Source organism: Cavenderia fasciculata (assembly GCF_000203815.1).
Source record: "Cavenderia fasciculata unplaced genomic scaffold Scf_EUAJFUG02HR96I-5, whole genome shotgun sequence".
Taxonomy (NCBI): domain Eukaryota; phylum Evosea; class Eumycetozoa; order Acytosteliales; family Cavenderiaceae; genus Cavenderia; species Cavenderia fasciculata.
Window position 1 is genome coordinate 702994 of NW_004457624.1, and position 25203 is coordinate 728196.

The 25203-nt window shown below is 36.3% G+C and overlaps 11 protein-coding genes across 11 annotated transcripts; 4 read left to right on the forward strand and 7 right to left on the reverse strand.

The window, feature by feature from the left end:
* Positions 1-289: 289 nt before the first annotated feature.
* On the forward strand, positions 290-2001 carry DFA_11283 (uncharacterized protein; the record flags this gene model as incomplete). The annotated part of the gene is made up of 2 exons (XM_004350176.1): positions 290-464; positions 494-2001. The coding sequence occupies 2 exons, from the start codon at positions 290-292 to the stop codon at positions 1999-2001; spliced, it is 1683 nt and encodes a 560-aa protein (XP_004350226.1).
* Positions 2002-2262: 261 nt separating this feature from the next.
* Positions 2263-3294, reverse strand: DFA_11284 (uncharacterized protein; the record flags this gene model as incomplete). The annotated part of the gene is made up of 2 exons (XM_004350177.1): positions 2263-3032; positions 3120-3294. The coding sequence occupies 2 exons, from the start codon at positions 3292-3294 to the stop codon at positions 2263-2265; spliced, it is 945 nt and encodes a 314-aa protein (XP_004350227.1).
* A 1152-nt stretch (positions 3295-4446) lies between these two features.
* Positions 4447-4578, forward strand: DFA_11285 (uncharacterized protein; the record flags this gene model as incomplete). The annotated part of the gene is made up of 1 exon (XM_004350178.1): positions 4447-4578. The coding sequence occupies one exon, from the start codon at positions 4447-4449 to the stop codon at positions 4576-4578; it is 132 nt and encodes a 43-aa protein (XP_004350228.1).
* A 210-nt stretch (positions 4579-4788) lies between these two features.
* On the forward strand, positions 4789-5535 carry DFA_11286 (uncharacterized protein; the record flags this gene model as incomplete). The annotated part of the gene is made up of 1 exon (XM_004350179.1): positions 4789-5535. One exon carries the CDS (start codon positions 4789-4791, stop codon positions 5533-5535), a length of 747 nt encoding a protein of 248 aa, XP_004350229.1.
* Positions 5536-5593: 58 nt separating this feature from the next.
* DFA_11287 (uncharacterized protein) lies at positions 5594-6551 on the reverse strand (the record flags this gene model as incomplete). Its single annotated transcript, XM_004350180.1, has 2 exons — positions 5594-5632; positions 5772-6551. 2 exons carry the CDS (start codon positions 6549-6551, stop codon positions 5594-5596), a joined length of 819 nt encoding a protein of 272 aa, XP_004350230.1.
* Positions 6552-7731: 1180 nt separating this feature from the next.
* DFA_11288 (uncharacterized protein) lies at positions 7732-9426 on the reverse strand (the record flags this gene model as incomplete). The annotated part of the gene is made up of 4 exons (XM_004350181.1): positions 7732-8145; positions 8235-9171; positions 9283-9332; positions 9406-9426. 4 exons carry the CDS (start codon positions 9424-9426, stop codon positions 7732-7734), a joined length of 1422 nt encoding a protein of 473 aa, XP_004350231.1.
* A 507-nt stretch (positions 9427-9933) lies between these two features.
* On the reverse strand, positions 9934-11362 carry DFA_11289 (arylamine N-acetyltransferase family protein; the record flags this gene model as incomplete). The annotated part of the gene is made up of 2 exons (XM_004350182.1): positions 9934-10641; positions 10892-11362. 2 exons carry the CDS (start codon positions 11360-11362, stop codon positions 9934-9936), a joined length of 1179 nt encoding a protein of 392 aa, XP_004350232.1.
* Positions 11363-11689: 327 nt separating this feature from the next.
* Positions 11690-20854, reverse strand: yelA (initiation factor eIF-4 gamma middle domain-containing protein; the record flags this gene model as incomplete). Its single annotated transcript, XM_004350183.1, has 11 exons — positions 11690-12003; positions 12076-12157; positions 12230-13681; positions 14306-14530; positions 14619-14820; positions 14880-14916; positions 15226-15325; positions 18145-18276; positions 18443-18572; positions 18719-18806; positions 18880-20854. The coding sequence occupies 11 exons, from the start codon at positions 20852-20854 to the stop codon at positions 11690-11692; spliced, it is 4737 nt and encodes a 1578-aa protein (XP_004350233.1).
* A 311-nt stretch (positions 20855-21165) lies between these two features.
* On the forward strand, positions 21166-22045 carry DFA_11291 (uncharacterized protein; the record flags this gene model as incomplete). Its single annotated transcript, XM_004350184.1, has 2 exons — positions 21166-21192; positions 21782-22045. 2 exons carry the CDS (start codon positions 21166-21168, stop codon positions 22043-22045), a joined length of 291 nt encoding a protein of 96 aa, XP_004350234.1.
* A 323-nt stretch (positions 22046-22368) lies between these two features.
* DFA_11292 (uncharacterized protein) lies at positions 22369-23154 on the reverse strand (the record flags this gene model as incomplete). Its single annotated transcript, XM_004350185.1, has 3 exons — positions 22369-22384; positions 22485-22624; positions 23020-23154. The coding sequence occupies 3 exons, from the start codon at positions 23152-23154 to the stop codon at positions 22369-22371; spliced, it is 291 nt and encodes a 96-aa protein (XP_004350235.1).
* An 832-nt stretch (positions 23155-23986) lies between these two features.
* On the reverse strand, positions 23987-25175 carry DFA_11293 (paramecium surface antigen repeat-containing protein; the record flags this gene model as incomplete). Its single annotated transcript, XM_004350186.1, has 2 exons — positions 23987-24962; positions 25060-25175. The coding sequence occupies 2 exons, from the start codon at positions 25173-25175 to the stop codon at positions 23987-23989; spliced, it is 1092 nt and encodes a 363-aa protein (XP_004350236.1).
* Between the last annotated feature and the right edge of the window lie 28 nt (positions 25176-25203).

Sequence of the window (25203 nt, forward strand, 5' to 3'; positions counted from 1 at the left end):
AGACGGTACAGTTCCAAGGCATCGATGATTCTTGGGACTAATGAACAGGTCGTGTCGCATTTGAGCGTGGATCCAGCTCCTGCACCCATCCAATGTATGGCAGAGGTTGGCAAGCATGTGTGGGTCGGGTGCAGCGACGGCCAGATACGCGTCATTGACAAGGAGACCAACACGACTGTCACGACACGTGCAGGACACTCTCCACACGGTGTGTACACGCTACTTGTCGTTGGCAAGACTGTGTGGTCGAGTAGTCGAGACTCCAAGATTAAAGTGTGGAATGCCAAAAATGGCAAGTTGGTCAAAGACCTCGACGGCCACAGCAGCCATGTCACCAGTCTTCTCTCGGTTGGAAGCACGGTGTGGTCGATCTCGGCGGACATGGCTATACGCGTGTGGAGCTCGTCGTCCTACCGATGCATCAAAAAGATTGAAACCAAGAGTTATCTTGTCAGCATGGCCAAGTTTAACAACCAAATTTGGATTGGTACAGAGAGCGCGATCCTGCGATGGGATGCCAACACGTACGAGCCTATTGATATCTTGGCGGGACACAAAAAGATGGTGCATTGCATGATACCCGTCGACAACTACATTTGGTCGTGTTCGTCGGACAACCTCATATGCGTGTGGGACCCAAATACCGGCAAACTGGTCTCTAAAATAATCGACCATAAAAGTCGTGTCTTTTACATGTTACGTGTCAACAACCAAGTATGGTCGTGTGCATGGGACAAGACCATCAAAATACACGCCATCGACACACTCTCACTCGTCAAGGAAATCGAGCCTGTCCATCGCGACGCACTCAGCTGTCTCATCACTATTCGCAAATCCCCCATCTCACCCCTTCAAGTATGGTCGGGTAGCTGGGACCACACAGTCATCATTTGGAAGACCTCTGACCCCGACACACATGCATCCACGCAGTTACTTGGTCCATCCTCTATCTCCTCCTCTTCCACCTCTTCGTCGTCGTCCTCTTCCGCGTCGACATCCGGCAAAAAACACGGACACAAAGCGTACGAACCGCATCCACATCTCCTCGGCAACAACAAACGCACGTCTACGCGACTATCCATGTTCTTTGGCACACGCGACCCTGTACCAAGCAACATGCAAAGTATGGCACTTCAAGCATCCACCTCATCACCCAACCTCAACATGACCAATGCTCACAACCAACTGCCATCCCCGCTCATCACACCGCCTGCCATGACACCCGCCAACAGCCAATACAATCTCAGCAGTCTCTATACTATCAACCCAGCACCTCCACCAGCCCTCCCAACCGTCTCGGTTACCCATCTCCCAACACCCCCCAACAAGATAGTCACATCTCCAACCAGTAGTACACCCTCCTCAATCTCTAGTGCAGGTGGTCGAGACGGACTAGTCATCTCACCACCACCAACACTAGGTCAATCATCTTCCACCACCAACACCAAACCACATTCCCCAAGATCCATATTTAATGCAATCCTATCACCAAGATCTCAATCAGCAATGTCACTAACATCACCAAGAAAAGATAAAGAAAAGGATAAAGATAAAGATAAAGATAGAATATCAACAACACCAGGAGGAGATAATTTATCAACAACACCAGGAGGAGATAATTTATCACCTAAATGTATATCTCAACCATCACCATCGATTTCACCAATGAATCTTACATCTCCAAGTCTGTCACATGCACTAAGTCACAATGAATTAATTCCACCACATATCCAACATCAACATATTCAACTACCACCTCCACCACCTCCCCTACAACAATATAATAATAGTCAATTAACAAAAAGAATAACATTGGCACATGATCTTACCAAACAATCGATAAATCATGCAGTCACATGTGGAATATGCAATGGAAAAATATCAACAAACTGGGGTGGCAAGAAACAAGTATTCCATTGTAACAATTGTAAAGAATATTATCATAATGGTGAATGTGTTGAACAATCATTATCAAATAATTGTTCAAGTCCTAAATCTTAATATAAAATAAATAAATAAATAAATAATTATTAATTATATATAAAATAAATAAATAAATAATTATTAATTATTATTATTACTGTTATTATATTGTTATTATTACTTAATCATTATTGTACGCTGTTTATTTTATATATATATTTATATTTCTTTTGAATGAAAAAAAAAATGATGATTATGATGATTGAAATAAATTAATTATTAATTATTATTATTATTATTACTAAGTTATTGTTATAATATTATTATTATTTGTTTTTTTTAAAGAGTTGGTTCGAATGGATTGGCATCATCGAATGGGTTTGGTTCACCTGATGGTGAATGATATTGTGGACTTGGAGTGTCACCGGCAGGTGGTTGGTATGGTGGTGAACTTTCATCGATTGTCAATTTACTAAGACTGACTGGTTCGAGTGAGAAGGTTGTTTGGTGTTGTTGTAGTTGTTGTTGTTCGTATTGTTGTTGGTATTGTTGTGGGGTTGAGGCAGCAGCAGGTGATTCAACACCAAAGATCTTGTTTTCAGCATCAGTCCATACACGAATACCTTCTTGGATGAATCTAGTTTGGTCTTGTACAAATTGTTTCATTGACAATGCAACCTCCTTTTGAACGTATTGGATCGTGTCAAATACAAGTTGAACAAAGTTGGCACTACTTTGGTCATAGAGTGACTTGGCATTATCGTATTCAGATTGACGTTCGGCAACTTGCTTGTTACTCTTTTGAGCGCTTCTGAGGTTACTAGCGGCAACGTTGAATTTGGCACGTAACTCTTCTTGACCCTTTTCAGCGTTGATTGTCTTTTTAACCTCACCTTCGTACAAGGCGGTGATTTGAGTAGCCAAACGATCAGCAAACAACTGTGTGTATTGTTGGAAGAGTAGAGAGGTGTCATTGATACCTGCAGCAACCTCTTTGAGCGATGTTGAAAGTGGAACAGTTTGATTCTCTGTATAATTTGTATGTGATGTCTTTTCTCCAAATCTATTTAATATAGTTGCTAATCCATTACCTTGTTGTACTTGTTTATCTAAATCGATTGAAATTAATTAATTTATATTAATATGTTATATCATGATCATCATCTCGTCATCTGTGATTGTCAATTTGAACATACCTGAAGTAAGATAATAACTTCTAGATAATTCAGTCAATAGTTTGAGAGACCATTTCATATTCTTTAAGTTTATTTTAGCGTTGGTAATGTGTTCCTCTTCATCTGGATTCTCTACAAAGCCTTCTTTGACGGCTTCCTTTGTTTGCTTGAGTACGTCTAATCCTTTCTTAAACATGTTTTTGTGTTATATTAGGTATTTTTAATTAATGTATTATGATGATGATGATGATACAATCTAATCTCTCTATCTATCTGTTTGTTTGTTTGTTTTCTGTTAGTGCTCTGAGTGTGGAATACGGTGAGAGTGTGGTGCTTTGGGGATTAAATTTAATTTAATTGTTAATTCGAACCTGCTATCAATTTCAAATAAAAAAAAAATTCTTTGTTGCGAGGTTTGACGTCATTCATCATGCTTTTCATACCCTCCTCTCATTGCAACAAGAGGTCACATGACATGAATGTCATAGTAATCAATGATCAAACTTTAAATGTATGAAACAAACAAACAAACAAACAAACAAACAAACAAACAAACAAACAAACAAACAAACAAACAAACAAACAAACAAACAAACAAACAAACAAACAAACAAATAATCTTCATCTCTCTTTGAATATATACTATCAAGAGTTGAATGTAGATAGATAGCCATTATTTATTTATTGTTATTGCAACTTTTGACATACGCCAAGATACGGTAAAAGTGGGGTGGATTGATAGTTTAGAATTGACAAATCCATAAATTGATCAGAGCCATCATTACCATCATCATAGAAGCCAAAGTTCCTACCATTCTAGAAAAAGTTACCGGGGTCAACTGCCAATGACTAAATGGAAACCAGCTTGATGATCGGTGTTACAGAGGCCTCACCATTAACATGTCATAGCATACAACGTCAAAGACGACGACGATGATGATGATGATGATGGTCTAAGATGAAATAGGTATTTATGAAACAACAAACAAAGCAGATAGATGAATGAATAGACAGATAGATAGGTAGAAGAAAGATTCGTTCTTCTTCCTCTTCTATTGACTCTATAAAGTTTGAGTAGAATAGATTCTATATCAAATCAATCTATTCTACTCAAATTTTAAATGTATGAAAACAAACAAACAAACAAACAAACAAACAAACAAACAAACAAACAAAATAAGAGAGTTAATTATTTCTTGTCAGGCCATCAACACCACTGCTTCATATCGAGTGCCTGTCCACCTCAAATACAACATAAACATAAAAACATAATTTAATATTTATTCTTTTCAATTTTCATCAACACATACTCTTCCCTTCCTTTTAAAAAGTCAAACAACAAATAATAATGAAAAAATTAAAAGATAGTAGTAGTCACAGAAAATCACATAAAACTACTACTACTACTACTACTTGTAGTAAAGTACAAAATTATAATAATCCAACTCTACCAATCTATCATTCTCAAGTACTTGATTGATAAAGAAAACAAGAGAGATGAAAAGAGAAAAGTAAAGATGACATTTCGCATTGATAGAAAGAAAGCATGTAACTATGCTTTGGTCAACAAACACTTTTACAAATGTGTAACAATGTGGAGTAAAGCAAGGTTGCTTCTAACATTGGAAACAGCGATCTTCTCTTGAAGGCACTCGATTCAATGGCTAATAGTATTAGCATCGAGAACAAGATGGAACGACTGTTACTAGCAAAGAATCTATCGCTTTTACTAGCATACGATACAGCTCTCTTTTTTAATCCAGCACAATGTGCCAAGCTTATGAACCATCCAGCTTTCAAAATGTATATGGACCGTTGCACTATTGATAGTCTCAATGCCAATAATTGTGATGGGTTTTGGACATTTCTCAAAAAGGATGATTACAACCAAATGACCAACGTTAGAATCGTACACAGACACTCTCATAATATGATGGATCGGGAATGGGATAGAGCCACATACATCAATTGCACAAAGTTGGAGATTCATTTAATGGACCAATCAAATCCACCTATGCTCTTGAAGGCTCACTTTATGTTGGATTTCGTCATGCCATTTATCTATCGACATCGTTCAGTCAAACATCTCACCATTGGATTCCCTCGACTACGAGAGTATTTTAAAAATCTAGATGATGACTATAACTCTGACCCGACCAATGAAAAAGTAGAAGAATTCTTTGATGCTTTGGAAGAAATGGAGCAATTGGAATCACTTACCATTTTCGATTTTAGTTTCAATTTCGTCATGAAATACAATCATGAAATTGATAGTGAACCCACCATCGAACATACAAATCACCTTATTGAAGATGATAGTGAAATAGAGTTTGATTATTTATTACAAGATTACTTTATCGACTATGTCAAATCAAAAATATCAACCAACCCCGATCGATCTTTTGTACTTAGAATTTATGAAGAAGAAGATTACTAAATAAAACCAAATCTGAATGGTATGTTCATTAATTAATTAATTAAATTAAAAAGTTTATTTAAAATGATTGTAATACTACAATACTTTTATAATAATACTATAAAGAAAATCATCATCATCATCATCATCATGATGAATGATGATAATAACTTGGGAGAGGAGTCACTGGTTGATTGTTCAATTGGTATAAGTTCTGCATGATCATCTTTTCCAATTGATAACAAATTTCCAGATACTTGGCAACTCATACCAGCTACTCTACAAACTAAATTGTCTCCCCTACAAACTATGTATTTGGGTGCGACACATCTGGTCGATCCAACAGAGGAGAGCGACTCACATTGATAATTGGAGTTGTTTGATGAACATGAACTGAGACCTTGGGTGGTACAGTTGATTGGTTGTGAACCGCCATAGGTAACTTGGAGACCACCCGATTTTAATTTACATACAACTTCATAACCTTCAGATGATGATGAAGATGACGATGGAGATTCCGACGACGAACTGTTTCTATTATTATAGTCAATGACAATAAAGTTTGTGTAGGGTTGGGAGGAGCCAAGTACGTACTCCAAGGTGACGGATTGTCCTGGTTGGATGGGTGTGACCGATTGCCACACATTGGACGAGACAGGTACAAAGGAACCGTTGTATCTATAGATGGGCGAGCCATAGATAAAGTAGAGGGCAACGTTGTTGGCAGTCGATGTACCAGTGTTTAAGAGATTGCATGTGACTTGAGATGTTTCTGGCTTGGTACTGCAGTTACGAACGATGTTGGGGTTGGTGGCATAGGTAGACTCACCCAAAACAACTTTGGTTGGACAAGCAGATGGAGAATGGAAGACGCAGTGATAGGAACAGGCAGGACTCTCGTAACAAAAGTATGTTGAAATAGTTGGCGAGCATAAAAAGGTGGTCGTATATTTGGTTCCACTTGGACAGTCACTATTCGTGTTGAGATTGTTGCCTTGGATGGTGGTTCCAATAGTGAGATTGGCGTTGGGACTCATATCTTGGAATTTAGTGGTGTTGAACCAAGACGAGATACCAATATTCTTTAGGGATCCGTTCCAGACATTACAACTATTGATTGTTCGATTGTTGACACCGGTTACAATGGTTGAACAATATGCATTTGGTTGACAAACAGAAAAATAAATGGTGTATCCAGTAGCAGCACTCTGTAATGGAGCTTGGTAATTACTTAGGAACATGAATAAAAAAAACAAAAATAAAAAAATAAAAGGAATATTAAATTAATACTTTGTTCAAACAACAAACAATAATACACACTATCTATCACATATGTAGACATTTATCTACATATGGTGGTGGTAGTGGGTAAATTGGTCTATAGTTGATAATAATCAAAATAACAATACAAACCCTGCAATGGATGTCAAATTAAAATAGAGGCCTGTTAATTGGTCTTGATAGTAACATGTGCCAGGTGATTGTTGGCCAATGACACTGACAATGGCACTGCTGCTAACAAATAACAAGATACTGATAAACTTATTTAAATCGAATTTCATTTGTGTGTTGAGATGATTGATGATGTTTGAGATTCATTGACTCCGTCGCTTTATAATGATCGTTGATGAGTCGTTCAAAGAAAAAAAATTAAAAAAAAAATAAATAAATCATTTTTTTTGCCACGATCAAACTTTTTCTTGGATCTTTCATTTATTTTCAAAGAGAGATATAAAAGATTATATTACTCTTTTTTTCTTCTTCTCTTTGATTTCATTCATCTTGGAGATTCGAATATCGGGTCACCTTTAAAGGTATAACTAGTTGCGTGAGAAAAACTCATCAGAGCTCTCCCATAGTCAACAAGATCATTTTCATTCGCAACCAGCTATCGCCAAAAGTTCGATTAAAATTGTAATTTAAAATAATGGCAAAAAAGAGAAAAGAGCAAACAAACTATAACAATAATCCATCTCTACCTATCTTGATTCAATCTATTATACTTAAATACGCGATTGATGAAGAAATAGTTAGAGAGGAAGTATCAAATTATTCTTTGGTCAACAAACACTTTTACAATTGTGTTATAATGTGAGTTATTAATAATTTTTATTGATTGATAGATCGTCATATCTATTTATTTATTATTGTTATTGCAACTTTTTTGACATACACCAACACATATGGTGAGGGTGGAATTTGATAATACCCTTTGGTTTAGAATTGACAAATCCATAATTGATCAGAGTAATCATTACCATCATCATAGAAACCAAAGTTCTTACCATTCCAGAAAAAGTTACCAGGATAACTACCATTGACTAAATGGAAACCAGCTTGATGATCGGTGATCTTAAAGCTAAAGACAGAGGCTTCACCATTCTGGGAGTTTGTAATCATATGACCATCTTGGGTTCTGCTCAAGTATTTCTCGTTGTTGTGCTCGTCGAGGAAATAGATGACAAAGCATTCTGGGCTCCAAGCAGTTGCTTTAACATAAAAGTGTACACTGTTGGCTGTGCTCAGTACATTGTCTGCTGACATGGAGATTGAATTACTAAAGGCATTAAACAAATTACCTGTCTTGCAATGAACAAGTTTAAACTTGTGATCGGTTGGAATCTTGTGAATCTAGAGAGAGAGAGAGGGACAATAGAGATGATGGGTTAGTCTGGTTAGAGATACACTTTATATTATTGTTTATATTAATTTATACATACATCTACAGTATAGGTAAGAGCATACCATTGTTGATCAATAGCAGTCTCAATACGTGGATACATGAATGGATGTTGACCGGTTTTGGAGCCAGCAAGGAGGTAACCACCTTGGGATATCTTGACCTTGGTGACTGGAGCTTGGTCAATAAATTCAACGGTGTAGATTTGTTGGTGGTTGTTGTTGTCAATGTCTTGGTTGGGAGAGACTGCAAGACCGTTGGCAGATTGAAGGTAACGAGTTTGTTGTTGGTTGCCGTTGTTTCGGGTACTGATGATACGGATGTTGTAGGGAGAACTGCTGTCTGGTTGGAAGGCAAAGTACTCGCCGGTGGTGAGTGGGTCGAATGGCTGAGTGACAGCATCGACAGTAGTGAGAGGACACACACCGCTACTATTGGAAGTAGCCATAAAGTTGTGGTAGTTGACATTATAGAGTCTGAAAAAGTTGTAGTCTTTGTACTTGTCCAAGTTGGGTGTGACGTACACGTACCCAGGGTCGGTTGGCTTTGATTGGTTCTGACCTTGATCCTTTTCAATTTTCAAGTGCCACCATGGAGTATGAGTAGCGTCCAACTTGTGGGCAGGATCCATGTCGGCCAGGATAACAAGATTCGATGTGCCATAGACACCCTCCTTTTTGCCACCAAAGTACAAAATGTCACCTTGTTGGGTATGCTCGACAGTGTTGGGTGTTTTGAATACCCATTCGAGACCATCGACGGCAAGACCAAGGAATGAGCCAGCAGCAGCACCACTACCTCCTTCGTCCCAGTCACTTGAACCGAATCCCAAGTCATCCAATTGAGCAATGTAGTCATCTCTGTACTTTGAAAAGGTAGTAGTGTTTGTAATGGCACCTGGTCCTTGTACACGAGTAGAGAACCAAATCAAACAAGCCTTTTGGGTTTGTGTTTCTCCTGGTCCTAATTTAAAGCATCTTTAGTTTAAAAAAAAAAAAAAACAAAAAGAATAACAAATATATTTGAATGTGTTTATTCGTTAGTCACAGAGAATAAAACCACTCATATACTATAGTATGTATACATACGGTCCAGCCAATGCAAAGAATGTAACTGGGAAGGAGGTCGCATTGCGAACCTATACAAAAAAAAAAAAAACAAAACTAGAGTCAGTAAACAATCTTTAATTAAAGTAAGTATTTAATACATACAGTCATATGTCCAACAGCCATTTTATTATTACTATTTGTAAATTAAGATGATAAACTATATAATGAACACTTCAAAATGATGCGTTTAAATAGCTTTTCTGGTCGGATAATAGTCTTCTTCAGAAGTGTCATTGCAACAGTGATCATATCACTGCAGATATTTCACTTCGTTGAAACAACCATCTCTGCATGTGTATGTGAGTTGACACGACCATCACTCCACGTGCAGTAAGTATAACCGCTTTACAAATCGTGGGGCAATGATCATGCTTTGTGTCCTTTCACCCACATGTCCCACAAAATTATAAAAATTTTGATTGAAAATATCCTTTTGTGGTAAGCGCGTAAACCTCAAGAGCGATATCGCAGTTTCTAGATCCGGATTTCGAATCTGGTTTAAAGTTTAGGACTTTTTGTTTGGGGCTGATAAGTAATAGTTTGTTCATTGCCATTGAAACAAACAGTACCAGTATTCTTTTTATTCATTTTGCTCTCACTACGCTCTTTTTAAAAATATTTATTAAAAACTTATGACAATCGATTACCATATTCCATATACTTGTTTACTATTTCATTGAATCTAGGATCTCTAAATTTAATATTATTTTCTCTTTTAACTCTTCCTTTTTTAAAATTGTCAATGACAAAAGTATTATTGACACCTGATAGATAGGAGCAGGTTTGCTCAACTTCACCTTGGTGTGTTGGACTTGATACTTTGGTACAAAAGTGAGCATTGGCTACTAGTTGAAGTGCATGTTGGTGAGATATTGCAATCTCTCTGTCTGCATCTGGTTTAACGACAAGGTCAGTTGAAAGTAATGGCTCCCAATCATTCATGACACCTGGCTTTTTAATTTTCAATACATAGGGTAGACCATCATGATGGCTGCTCTTTCCAAGAAAACAATACTTGACACCCAAACTATTCTCTACGGTACCAATTGATTCTGCTTCCTCTTGGTCTACAGTCAAAATGACTGGTTGCTGTGGTACATGTGAACCGGTACCAACTTCTATCATAAATTGTTTACCACGGTTGTTTAGAATGATCGATAAATGGACACTCTCTTTTGTCCATTCTTTTAATATTTTTAATTTACAAGTAACCAAATTCACATTGAATCCAGAGTCTTTTAAAAAGTAGTACATCAAGCCATTGAGATGATAACTTAGACCACCAGTACCTTGAACCAATACCTTGTTGGTAATTTCATCTAGAGAGGTTCCATTAATCTTGTTTTCAAATAGATGGAAATTATTATACGGTAATTGGATGTTCAAAGTGGAGATAAAAAATAATAAATTTTATTGGGTTCCATTTATTTAATATGAAAGGAGATTTCTGGCCCACCTTAATGAACACATCTGGCTCACTAGTTTTCGATATTGAATAGGAATCCCAATAAGGTTATAGATTTTCGTAGGACTATAAAAAGGGACGGATTCAATTCTATTGTCTGTTACCATGAAAACAAAACTTTACACCCAAACTATTTTCTTCGATTCCATGTGTTTCAGCTTGTTTTGGTGTATCGTATAATGGTATTGGTAATTGTGGTACATGTGAACCAGTACCAACTTCAATCAGGTATTGTTTACCCTCGTATATGAGAATGACAGAAATATGAACCAAATGTTTAGTCCAACTTTTTAATATTTTTAATTTGCAAGTCACCAATTTCACATTAAATCCAGAATCTTTTAAAAAGTGATACATTAAACCGTTCAAATGATAGCTTAATCCACCAGTACCTTGAACCAATACTTTTTCAATTAAATCTTGTTTTGAAATTCTTGGATGGTGTTGTTGATTTTCCAACAAATGGAAATTATTGTATGGTATTTTTGTTGAAAATGCAGACATTATCATTGGAAGATCATCAAAGGTTACATTGCCTTCAAAATCCACTTCCAACTTTTTAGACATTAACCTTTTAAATTCTAAATATTCCATTTTTTGATTTTGAAAAAGAAAAATAAAGGAAAACCAGTTTTAAATTTATAAACTGAACAACAGAATATAGATAGAATTGATCTCCATTGTTTAAAAATATACAACCTCGGTTTATAATAATTAGTTAAAGATAATTTAAATTTTTTGGGGTTTTTAAACACCAAATCTGGATAGTCATTGACAGGTGGTACATGTAAAAAATAATAATATTTATTTATTTATTTATTTTTTATTCCGGGGATATTTGTTTTAAAATATTCTGTGTTGTTTCTCTCTCTCTCTCTAATAACTATAGAAATATTATATATACATATATTTATTTTAATTTTATAAAACAAATACATCAGATTTGAGGTCATAAAAACTGGTTGGTGGTGGAGGTGGGTCTTGTGGTTTTTCTTCCCATTTTCCAGTCTTCCATTCGTATCGTTGGTTCTCTTTTAGATTTAATTTCTTTTGTCTTTCTTCGGTTTCTTTGGATGCTTGGAGTTGTTCTTGTGCCATCTCCTCCAAACTGAATAAAGTTTCACACTCCACTTCTGATAATTCGTATAATCCTTGTTGAATTAAATGAATACAACTAATGAGCAATGGAATTTCAATAATAAATTCTTTATATAAATCTTTTAATAAATCAAAATCTAAATAGAAAATAAAAATTAATAAATATTTAAAAAAACAAGAATGATTGTAGTGTTTCAAGTTTTACTTACAAATATCCAAACTCTTTCTAGCAATAAACATTTTAAGAGCCAATTCATCTTGTAATGAAATTATTAATACATCTTTGAAACTCTATAATAATATAAAGGAAAAATAAATAATTGGTTGTTCTTTTTAAAAAGAAATATTTTTTGTAGTACATACATCAAGGTTTGAAGATTTAAGTTTCTTTGAATTTGGTTGTCCACCATTATTACTATTATTACTGTTACTAGAAGTTGCGGTAGTGGTTGGTACTACAGTAGTAGTAGGTACAGCAGTGGATCTAGGAGGAATATTATTGATAATAGGAGTAGTATGATGGGAAACTGATTTAAGAGTTGGAGTGGATTTTAATTTTGGAGCGGGAGGACATAATGATGGAGAGTCTTCACACATTGATCCACGACGTGTTAATTCTGATGGGAATGCAATAGACGATCTTCTTGCATTGATAGCCGGTTGTTGTTGCTGTAAAGGTTGTTGTAAAGGTTGAAGTGGCTGCAGTGGCTGTAGTAATGGTTGTTGGGATGGAATGGCAAGTTTGGATAGTTGCTGTTGTTGGACCATTTGAAGTGTGGCCATCGACGATCTACGAGCTGCAGGTTTCTTTTTAAACTGTTCTGCACCATGATCTTGATCAATACCAAGTTCAAATCTAGGTGGTTCAAGTGAAAATGATGACAAGGCAGACGAAGTATGAGACGATGAGAAGGAGTGTTGCTGGTGTTGATGATGAGTGGGCATGGCCATGGTGACAGCTGCAGCTGCGTTTTGGAGTAACTGTTGTTTTTGAAGTTGCAGTTGCTGCTCCTTTTCAATTTGTTGTTGTTCAATCTCTTCTTCTTGTTTGATTAGGTCAAGACATAGCTCGAGGTAGAGGTTGTAGTCGTCGCGGTTATCGCACATGTTTTGCCAGATGGCTGCCAAAATCTCGGTCTTGTTGCTCTTTTTCATGAGTGCTCCCATGTCACGAACGCGACGCAATATCTTGCTGCGCCAGTCGGTCTGCAACTCCTTGGCAACGACACGGCTCTCAATCATGGACAAGATGACGGCCAGATCCGATTCGGCACCGGACAGCTTGAGCTCGGGCGACTCGCGGTATGTCAACGCGCCGCTGAACCCACCCTGGCCGGTGGTGTTGGGGTTATTGGCCAACAGTGCAGGCACATTACTATTAATATTATTACTATTGTTGAACATAAGATTCGAGACGACTCCGCTGAGTAGCCCATTGTTCAACATCGCGCCACTACCACCCGGTGCGGTCTTGTTTGCGATTTGTGGGGGTGAGGTGGTAGTCAGACCCGCATAGATGGAGCTGGTTGGAGGAGACATGTCGCTGCGATTCACCGGCAGCTTGGGCGAGATGAATCCCGATGGCAGCGAGCTACCAGATCCCCCGCCGCTTCCACCCTCAACTCCATCTAAATTCAAACGAAGCAAGTGGTTGAATGGTTTATCATTATTTAACAACATACCATTATATTGTTGTTGTTGTTGTTTGACAGTTGACAGCAACTTGACATCACTACTACCTGCTCCATTTAAACTAAAGCTATCGTCAATATCCATGGGTTGTTGTATATTTTGATGTTGTTGTTGATGTTGTTGCTGTTGATATAACTGGTTCTGTGAAGGTGAGGTGGGAGACTTGACGTTGGCACGACGCAGCCATGGCGAGAGAGGGACAGGAGGTGCAGAGGAGGGGGAGGTTGATCGGTCTTGGATGATGGTGTCTTTGAACGTCTCGTAGTTGGCGTTGCTGAGTGACTGGAAGAGCTTGTGCCAAAAGAGCGAATGGTGCTCCTCGGCGGCGCACTTGGCGGCCAAAAACTTGTTGACGTTCTTGCCAATCTGCTCGGCAAAGGCGACTATCTCCTTTTGCGCGTTCTCTTCGTCTAGCTGCGCTTGGCTGTTGGAGGGCAGCACCCAGCCGTTGTTCTTGAGCTCTATCAGGTTCTTGAGCATGTATCGGGTCTGCGGACGGATGTTTTTGTTCTCGGCCAGCGACTGGATCAGCTCAAAGCCGTCTTCGATCGCCTCTTGTATTCGCTTTTTGTTGGTGGCTGCCGCCGCCGTAGCGGTAGTGGCCGTAGCACCCTCAACCGAACGTCCCACAATCGTCGAGATCACTCCCAACGACTCGAGTTGCACCAATGTAAACTCGCTATGTTCCGAGGTTTGCGTCGAATCCTTTGGCAAAAACTCCTTGATCACAGCAACATAGAAATTAACATTCAACACTTGATAACGATAACACTCTGCAATGAATCGACTAGCATTTATAATATGTGATTTATGTGTTCCTACTGCCGATTCAATTGATGTAAAAGTATTATTATTATTATTATTATTTGATAATGTTGATTGTTGTTGTTGTTGTTGTTGCTGCTGTTGTAATAATTGTGAAAGTTGTGAAAATTCATGATAATATAATTTAATCAAAGTTTCTCCAATATCCTAAATCAATCAAATCAAATCAAACAAAGAGATATTAATAAAAAGAAAGAATACTATAATAATATTGATAGTTTGGGTCGATATTTACCAAATTAATTTTAAGTTTGAATAGAGGTGCAAGTTTGGAAATGATTTTCGTATAATATGGCAAGTATCCAATATCTCTAGACACCTTTGAGAAGATTAATTGTACCATTGAAATCGCTGCATCTGTATCAATATCTGATGCTTTTGTTATGATCTGGTCAACCAATACCTTTGAATTTTCGTTTGAGATATTATTTAATGATCTAACAAAAAAGAGATTGATAGATAGATTGATAGATATAATCAATAAAATATTAATTACTTGTTCTTGTTATCATCCATATCATATTCTTCTTGTTCTTATTAATACTACTCTCTATCTTACCTATTAATAATAATCAAGTTCTCTTCTGAAGAACTTTGTTTGGAAGAATCCATATTTTTAATGTCTGTCTAATTATGTAATTATTGTCTGTGTGTTTTAGGTGTAGTCGTTCGTAGATTGAGATATATTTATATAAAGATGAAAAAATAATAATTAAATACTACTTCTATTGTTGTTTAGTACTATACTATTATTATTATTTGGCTTATATTATTATTATTATTATTATTGTTTGTTTGAATACAAGTAAAAAAAAAAAAAAAAATCAAAAATCAAAAAATACTATTTCTTCTTCTTATGATTCTGAATATTATGATTATTATATTATTATTATAATTGTGTTCTGGTGTTTGTTGTTGTTGTTGTTCTCTTTTCTCTGTTCTCTATTCTATGTATGTATGAATGAAAATGATTATGTGTAATGGGGAAGAAGAAGAAGGGTGTAGGATGGAGATTGTAATTTAAAAAATGGTCTGGTTGGTTTTGATTATTATTGTACAAAATATTATTATTATTATTGTTGTTTTTGTTGTTGTTGTTGTTTTCAAATTTAGTGATGCTGGAAAATATATTATTATTATTATTATTATTAATTATTATTACTGGATTGTTTTTGTTGTTGGAAATAATAATAATAATATTAATTGGCAATCAATTAAATATAGAGATATATATATAAATGAGTGATAAACTAAACGTAGAGTAGAAATAGTCTATATTCTAGAATACATATACATATAAACTGGCAGCAGGAACAAAAAGTAGGAAGATAAATTCAATTGGCGAGGAGGAGGAGCGAAGAAAATAATAAAGATTGTAAATTAGTAATATATTAAAAATTGGTTTGTTGTTGTTCTCGTTTGCTGTCTGTCTGGCTGATTGATTGATTGCTTGGATTAATGCTATTGTGATGTGAAACAAACAACAACCCAAACAAACACTGATATGATTATTGACTTGTCTGATATTATTATTGTCTTTTGATTCAATCATGGTGTGGGATGGTAGTGGTGGTGGTGATTACCTTTCTCCTCCTCCTCCTCCTCCTCCTCCTCCTCCTAGTGTGATGATCGAATGAAAAAGGAATCAATATCACAGAGAAATGAACAGAACAGGAGAGAGAGAGAGAGAAAAAGAAAAGAGGATAATGTGATTGGTGCGTAGTATGTGTGTGTATGTGGTTGATTGTGTGTATGTAGATGCGATTTTTAATACAAAAGTATTATATCCATCCACTCTCCACTCTACTCTACTTCTCGCTTTCTTCTTACCTTTAGGTAGCAGCTGCTGAATACAAAGAGAGAGAGAGAGAGGGGTATAGCTATACCCATCACCCCCCCACCCACTTGGTTGTATATAAATATATATATGTTGTAGGTAACAAAAAAAAAGGAAGAAGAAGAAGAAATGAATATTTGTTGACTGGGTGGGTGGATGTATATATATATATATCCCTGCTAGCTGGCTTGTATTCTATCCTCCTCCTCTTCCCTATTAATTCATCGAGATTTGATGGATGGATGGATGGATGGATGATGGAAAACCCCACCACTTTCATTTTTCACATTACACTACCCACCCACAATGTGATGGTGAAAAGGAGGTAAGTAGGTAGGTATACATCTATCTATCTAGCTGTTCAAAACGATGATCATTGAATGTTCATCATCCTCCTCCTCCTCGTCCAAATCCAATCATCGTCTCGATCATCAGCATCACCAATACCAACACTATCCAAAACCTCGATATAGCTAGTCATTATTGTATAAGAAGAATTTGAATCACTTCATTGAATTGATTGTGGTGTTGGTGTAGTTTCATCTGTCCGTCCATCTTTTGTTCTCTCTGGAGTGAAGTGTTGTAGTGAAGTGGCATGACAATGAAATTCATTCAACCACATCATTGACTGTCGTGTCGTCAATGATTAATTGTCTTTAGAATAACAACAATACTACAATGAAGAATGAAGATCAACCAACTGACCAATCAAAAAAAAAAAAAAAAAAATCGATAAATTTAAAAACAAACAATCGCCATGCCCCAACAAAACAGCAGCATTCTGCCCAATAAAACAATCTTTGCTTCTGTATGATTCTGACTTATAGTAGTGTTGACTATTATTTCATTATTGTTATTCCTTTTAGAATAGGGTTTGTTTGTTTGTTTGAATTTACCTTTTTAATTATTTGGAGTTTTGAAGGACATCAGAAATACAAGTCTTGAAATGGACTGGATAATAAAAGGTTAGCTTGCTTCCTCTGAGTATGTGATAATATATATTTATATATATTTGAAAATTGTTTGTTTGTTTGTTTGTTTGTATTGATCTGACTCTTTGTTGACTTTAATGTTTTATATATACTCTTGGTTATGATAAATTCTGGCAGAAGGGCGATAGAAATGAAGTGAATTTTATTGGTGAACATTCTCTCTCTCTCTAAATTAATTGCATTCTTGCCCAATCGCGTTGTTGGGTTTTTTTTTTGTTTACACGAACACACACCATGTGTATTGAATGTGGCAAGGATCGACAAAGATTGAACCCCCCACTTTGCGGCCGACCCCACCACACACAATCCAATCGCCCCTCGGTTCTGGGAGATCCATACAAACCAAACACATTTATCACCCTTTGTTTTTTTGAAATGCAACTTTTTTTTCTTTTTCTCTGTCTCTGTCTTGCCTCCACAATGTGTTGGGTTTGTGCCAGGATCCCTCTCTCTCTCTCTTGTCTCACACCATTTTATTATTAAACCCCTTGTTTTCTTGATCCATCCAACGCGCGCGTCAAACATCTTGTGTGGTGGTGGTGTTCAACAATCCATCTGTTGTTGATCTGGCTGGATGGTTGGGTAGGCAGGATTCAAGAGAGAGAGGAGAGGGGAGGGGGACATCTGGTCTATCGAGTCATTAGTGGGTCTTCAAACCAGTATTTATTTCTCGATCAGCTCTTGTAGATAGATTTGAATGCTTTGTTGATCTCGAATATTAAACTGACATCTGACACCTATATATGTATCATGTCAAAAAAAAAAGAAAACATTGGATGATCAAAGTAATGTTTGGTTGTTCCAATTGGGTGTGGTGATGATGATGGTGGATAAAAGTTGGGTTAGCACACATAACTATTGTTGGCATTCACACTAGGAAGGTTGATTGATGCATCAAGAGGTTGTTCTATTTTATCAACACATTTACATACCTCGATGAGTGATAAATCTGATAAAAGCTCCTGAGCACCACTTGAAACAGGCTTTCCGTTTACGTAGATAGAATTCTTTCCTATATTGTGTATGTAAAAGTTTGATGTTTTGGTTTTTAATTTTACAATAAACTGGAAAAGGAAAGTGGAAAGGAAAAGAGTTAGCAATCCAATTTACACAAGTCATTGTGTGACTGTTCATCTTTCTTTTTGATTGTATATATTCGATTCGAAATGATGATGATTATGATGATGATTTAGGGTTTGTAGTTGTTCGTTGTTGTGTTCTTCTTCTTACCTGTTTTTTTGAAACTCTATTTACAAATTCAGTCTCTTCTCTGAGATCCAAATCAATGAGATTACAAGTCGATAAATCTCTTCCAACTATAATATCCTTTTGTTTCATATAATATCGAATATTTTCTCCTCTACATATAATATATAAAAGAACACGTGTTAGTTGTGGATCAATGAATATCAACAGCAGGAGCAGCAGTAACAAGATATAAATATATAATTCATGGAACTATTTTCTTGTTCTTTTTAAAATCCCAAAAATAATCTTATCTCTTACCTTATACAAGCCAAATGTTTAAAATCCTTTTCTTTTTCAGCTTCATATTCCTTTTCAACTTTAATCATTAATTTAACATCATTTAATTCTAGAAATAATTCATTATTAATATATATATAGATATATATATCTATCTATCTATATATTTTTGTTTTACATACCAATATCTTTGTCATCATCCCACATAAACTTTGGAATAGATTGAAATGGATTTAAAAGTAGGTCATTTTGTAATTCTTCTTTGGAATCTGGTGGTGATTTTATCAAGTGTTCCCATGGTGTTGGTCCATTACATACAGTACTACCACTCTCTTGATCACCATCTTTTTCATTCATTTTCGATGAGGAGGAGGAGGAGGAGGTCATCGAGACACTATGATTTAAATTCTTTTTGGCAAATAAATAATTATACATGTTTTGTCGTTGTAATTGTTGTTGTTGTTCATCTTCACCATCATTGACATTTGATGATGTAACAAGTTGTAATTGTTGATTATTTGATCCAATAGTTGATGATTCCTTTTTCATTTGATTGTGATGATCAATTTTTTGACGTTGATCTTTAAATAGATAATTTAGATAGTTTGAATTCGATGAGATATCCTGATCGAGTAACCGATCTCTATATTGTTTTTGGAGTCCTCTAGTTGTTCTCGAGGCATGAAAGTGTTCACGTTTGTCTTGAAGGAATTTTTCAAATGATTCAAGATCCAAACTAAACGGTGCATTGTCCAAAGCATCCTCTTCCTCTTTTCTAAATACCTGTGGTTTTGAGCATAGGGAAGGATTCAATGCCATCATACTAGCAGCCTCACTAGATGTCTTTTCATCATACAACATTGATCCCCATCTCTTTTCCATTTCCTCTATTGTAAATTGTCTTGAAAATACCAAGTTGTCTCCCCAATCCAGTGTCTTTGTTGTTGTTGTTCGTTTTCTCTTTTTTTCCAACATGTCTGTTTTCTCTTTTTCTTCTCCTTTCTCTCTTTCTCTTTCTATTTCTCTTTCCTTTTGTTGTTGATGTTGTAGAACTGACCAATTATAAATTGATTGTATATCTTTAAATCGTTGGGATAGTAGTAAGAGGAGATAGTCATCTGACACGGTCCAATCTCCACGGAGATTTCGGTCGGGTTCTTTGTAGAGGATACACTTTTGTTTTACCTTTTCGAGTTTCTTGGGTATTTTGATGGGTTTGGAGGTGGACTTGAGGAGGATCGTGTTTGTATCTTTTTTAAGGAGCCGTGGTTTCTTGATTGAAGAATGAACCGCTGATGCGCTGTCTGGTGGTGCAGATATAGTCCTTGTCGATGTTGAGAATGTTGGTGTACTGACTGCAGATGATGTACTACTACTACCACTATTACTGGGACTTGCACTAGTACCAGTACTAGCATTATTGTTGTTACCACTAGCAGTCATCTTGGGAGAGGTCGATTGGAATACGGGAGGTGTAGCAACTGATGCAACCATCAATCGGTGTTGTTGTAGTTGATCAAAATGATGAAGCATCTCTGTCTCTAACTCTCCAATACCAATCATATTTTTGGTGTTGATCTTGACCGGCTTGTTATGTAGTTGTGGATAGAGTGACTTGACTTCCTTGTCAACCTGTGATTCTACCTTGTCGATTGGTTTGGGTGGACGTATCAAGGTGGATATCAAATCAACTTCCACCTCATTGACTATTCCTGCCAATGCCTTCTTTGCATAATAAGGGGAGACATAGGATGCTGAACTTGCAGCAACCCGTTTCTTGGCCAATGGTTCTGATGTCACTACCGTTGCTGCTACTTCTTGTTGTTGATGTTGATGTTGATGTTTCTTTGGTTTAGTACCAATGAGTGGGAATAATGGTGATGTTGACATGGATGACGATGTCGATGAAGAAGATGATGAAGATAATGGAGATGGTGCGGATGAAGAAGAAGAAGAAGAAGAGGAAGAATAAGACAACGTCGGGGAAAAGGGAGATGATAATGGTGGTTTGACCGGACTCATCTTGGTTGCAAATGATGATAGTGGTTTAGCTATTATCTTGTCAAGCGTCATTGTTGTTGGCGGTGTTGGTGTTGGTGTTGGTGATGTTACCCTTGCTGGCTTGTCTCCTCCTTCATGATGATCTTTCTGTGACATGACTAGACTGTCAATCTATCTATCCTCTTTAAGAGAGATATGCTACACTTTGAAATGATGTATGTAGTATAGATATTAGGTTAATTTATATATAAATATAATATGACGATGATGATCATAGCTCAATTATCATAACTTGGAATACTTTAATTTAGAGAAGATAATTATCTATGTGAGCAAAAAAGGAATAAAAAAAAAAATTACAAAAAAAATGTTTTTTGTGATCATTGTGCAGAGGCTGTGAGAGTTGGTGCGCTGAAGAGAGCATAGAACTATTATCATTATCTAAAGTTAATTTATACAATCTAACAATGTCTGCTCCAAACTCTTTCGTTGGTGTAAGTCGTCATATTATTAAGCAGCGAGGAGGATAGATAAAAGAGATAGTAGAGAACGAGAATGAAAACTCTCAAGTAGTGTAGTTGCAGTGACCAACTTTGCGCGATAGATAGATAGATATTATTCGTATTTGAAACAAACAACAAACAGAGACAGAGAGATATGATTATATCTACAAGAGAAGAAGATTATATGATGATCTTAAAGACAATAAATAGCATATGACTCATAATAATAATATATTATGTCAAACGATCAAAACAACCATTCAATACAGTAAACAACACAACACAACACAACAAATATAGAACAATAATACTACTATCATTATCATCATTATGATATTGTATAGTAGTAGTAGTCGTATTGATCCATTGGATTAGAATGATGATCAACAAAAATGACGAGGAATAGATCAATAATGCAAAATACCACCCACCACCCCCCCATGCGATTAGATCTATCTATCTATCTATCTATCTATGTTTCGAAACATAGCAACTACAAACTATCTCTCTTTTATCTATCCACGACTTTGTAAACAATAACAACAACATAAACTAATCATCCTTTTAATTATACTTTTAGGTTTTATATGGAATCAGTTTCTTTACTGGTGCTTGGTACGGATCCAAGAAAAATAGAGAATTCAAGGCTGAAGCCAAGAATGCTTTGATCCACGATATCCAAAACAAGATTAATGCCGTCAAGGAACAAAGTTTCAATGATGGTGCTGAATCTGTAAGAGCCTCCCTCAGACCACAAGTCGACGGTGAAGGTTTCAAGGATGAAATCCAACAACTCTTGGCCGACGTTATTGGTGCTGATTTGGTTAGACAACTCTCTGCTTAAAATAATAATAACAATAATAATAATAATAATAATAATATAACAGTCTATTTAGTATAATAATTCATTATTAATAAAACAAACACAATCCCCCTTGTTAATATATAATATAATTTAATTGAATTGTTTCGAACAAGCAACCAACGAACGATTCTACCATTGTCTTTGAGAATATAGAATATGTGAACTTGATGAGAGAATATGTCCACCATGTCTGGTTTCTCCATCTTGTGAATAAAAAAAAGACTAGGGTTGTAAAACTCACATTGCTTTACTTTCTTATTAAACGGCCGTTTTGTTTCAAGAAAGAAAGTAAAGAAGATGGTTTAATCGGTGGTTTCTCTTTCAAGATCTAAAAGATGGCTCTCTCAGAAGAACTATATCTGTACACCAGGAGCCCATGAAGTAAAATGGAAACAGACTGAACAGATGAGGTACTTACGAGGCTAGAGACAACCAAGAATCAGCTGAATAGATGGCGTACTTGTATCGAAGCATCATTGTTGGCGGATTCTTGGTTGGCTCCTCCAAGTTTACCCCACCAACCAAAGGAAGGTGAAGTATATATGTACGAACAGGTAACTATAAATATATATACTTCATATCATATGAAAGATATCGTTTGTTTTCAATGTTAACTGTATATACAGTGGTTTAGATGATATAATTCATTCAAGGAAGACGAGTACTACCAACCAATGGACTAATCCTCAACAACAGTAATACAGATAAACAACAAAGTAGTCAAAGAGATAAAACAAAAAAGTAATGTATGTATGTATTTAATATATTTAATTTTATTTATAATCATTTTTTGTTTTAGTTACTATATAGATTCCAAAAAGGGAGAAAACAAAAATAGGATTAGTATATTTGTGTTTTAAAGAGTTTAGAGATCTATGACCAGCCAGCCACACTAAAAAGTGTCCAACAACAAATGATTTGATGATGATTGAGGATGAAGGATCATAACAAACAGGAACGCTAATCCCCATCTGCAGCCGAAGTTTATCATCATTTAAATGCAGGCGGTAATTGTTTGAATCATCTCCAATCCTTTCAATCATCCATTCATTGTTGGGCACTGGTCGGGCAATATCATGGTCAGACATATTTGAATATTTACATTTTAATGGTTTAAAAGAGAGACAGGCGGCTAGACTATTAACGCGGACAGAAAGAGAAGAAAAGAGAAAAGAGAGAGAGAAAAGAACTATTTTAAAGGTTAGTAATGATTAAAATGGTGGTGTAGTGAGAAAACAATAAAAGTTAACAGAGGGTAAATGAAAAGAGATATAAAGGATGATGATTGAGTGTCAGAAGTTATCCGCAATGGGTTTTTAGATCACTATAATTCATAGACTCTAGTCTAATAAAAATGTTCATCAGCACAATCACCAAGACCTTCTCCTCCCTTTTATCCTTATCTGTCCAACAATTAATTGTTCCTACATATAAAGAGATAAACTTACAATAAAGATAGATAGTGTAATGAGAATAATGAACAAATCTTTCGTTCGATTTGACAGGGTTGGTTCGTCTGTCCAAAAAAAAAAATAATGAAAAAAAATAAAAAGAAACAACAATTTTTTGGCACAAAATCTGTCTATGTATCTTTGTCTCGTTACCTGTTTCTAACTTGTGTAACTAGTCGCTACAAAAATTACATTCAATATATGTTTATTTAAAAAAGAAAAGAAGTAAAACATTATAATATAGTATATATTTATAGAGTGTTAAAAAGAAACAATATTGCGTATTAGAGTGTTTTATTTGTTTTGTTTTGTTTGTTTTTAAAAGATTACTCTTATTTTTTTGTTGTTTGTTTGGGATGATTGAATGAATACCATTCAATGATGTGGAGTATATAATTATAGTATAGTACACGATCTGTGATGATTGATTTTAAGAATCATCAACTTGTCGTTTTGATTAAAGACATGTTTAAAAGAAAAAGACAGAAAGAACCAAAGCGACAACGGTGAACATTGGGATGGCGATGGTTGAAGAGGAACCAGTGACTGCACAGATGTTTTGTGCAATGTCTTGACAGTTCTCAACTTGGTTGATGGCCTGTGGGAGAGCACAACCATCCTTCATGTCACAGTACTCGCTGGCACAGTGGTTGTAGAGACACGATGATGGTTTGACGATGTTTTGACACTTGTTGGTGATGAGACATTGGATGAACTTGCTGTTGGCTTTGGCGCATTGGAGTGATTGGGTGGGGGTGGCTGAGGTTTGGTAGCACTTGCCTTGGTCACCGGCACTGGTGCAAATACAGTCTTCGAAATCTTGACAGGTGGTGGTGGCGGTCGAGTTACACTTGACGTCGGATGGAGTTGGGGTGAGAGTGTTGGTGTTGACAAGAGAGCAGACATCCTTTAAGCACACGAGACCCTTGTTGGCGTCACAACTGGTAATCTTGTTTGGATTGCCATTGTCAGAGCAGATGGCATTCTCGGCAAGTGAGTATGGGGCGGCACAGACCTTGGTTCCGTTGGCGAGCTTCTCGCAAAGGCTGTAGGTTCCACATTCATCGTCCTTGTCGCATACTTGGCCGACGGCAATTGGAGCAAAACATTGGTTATCCTTGCCACAGTTTTCGTCAAATTGACAGTCATAGTCGTCGTGACAGGTGGTGGAGCTGTTGGTACAGGTCTTGGTGGCAGTCGAACAGATGAGCTTGGAGTAACAGTCGGCAGTGGATGCACATTCCTCACCTAATTGAGCGAATTGGGTTTCGGCACAAACTCCATTCTCGCAGTCATAGGAACCAAGACATTGATCATCGTCTGTGCATTTACCACCGAGATCAATAGATTCTTGACAGAGACCAAGCTTGTCGTCCTTGTTGGCGAATTGACAGTAGTATCCAGTTTGACATAAAAGTTGTTGTCCAGAAGTAACATTTAAACCACTAAAAATATAAAGAAAGAAAGAAAGAAATATGTAAGTATTTATTTAAAAATACATAGTTCCAGAAACAAAGTTAATGATGATCCTGATTGACATACCAAGTAGTGTTGAAACCTCCGCAGGCGTATTCTTCATAGTACAAGTCACATTGTTCACCTTGGACAGCATAAAAAGCTGCAAGGAAAAAGATGGCTAAAATAATTATTTGTTTCATTGTTGGTATAGATATATATATAAGTGTG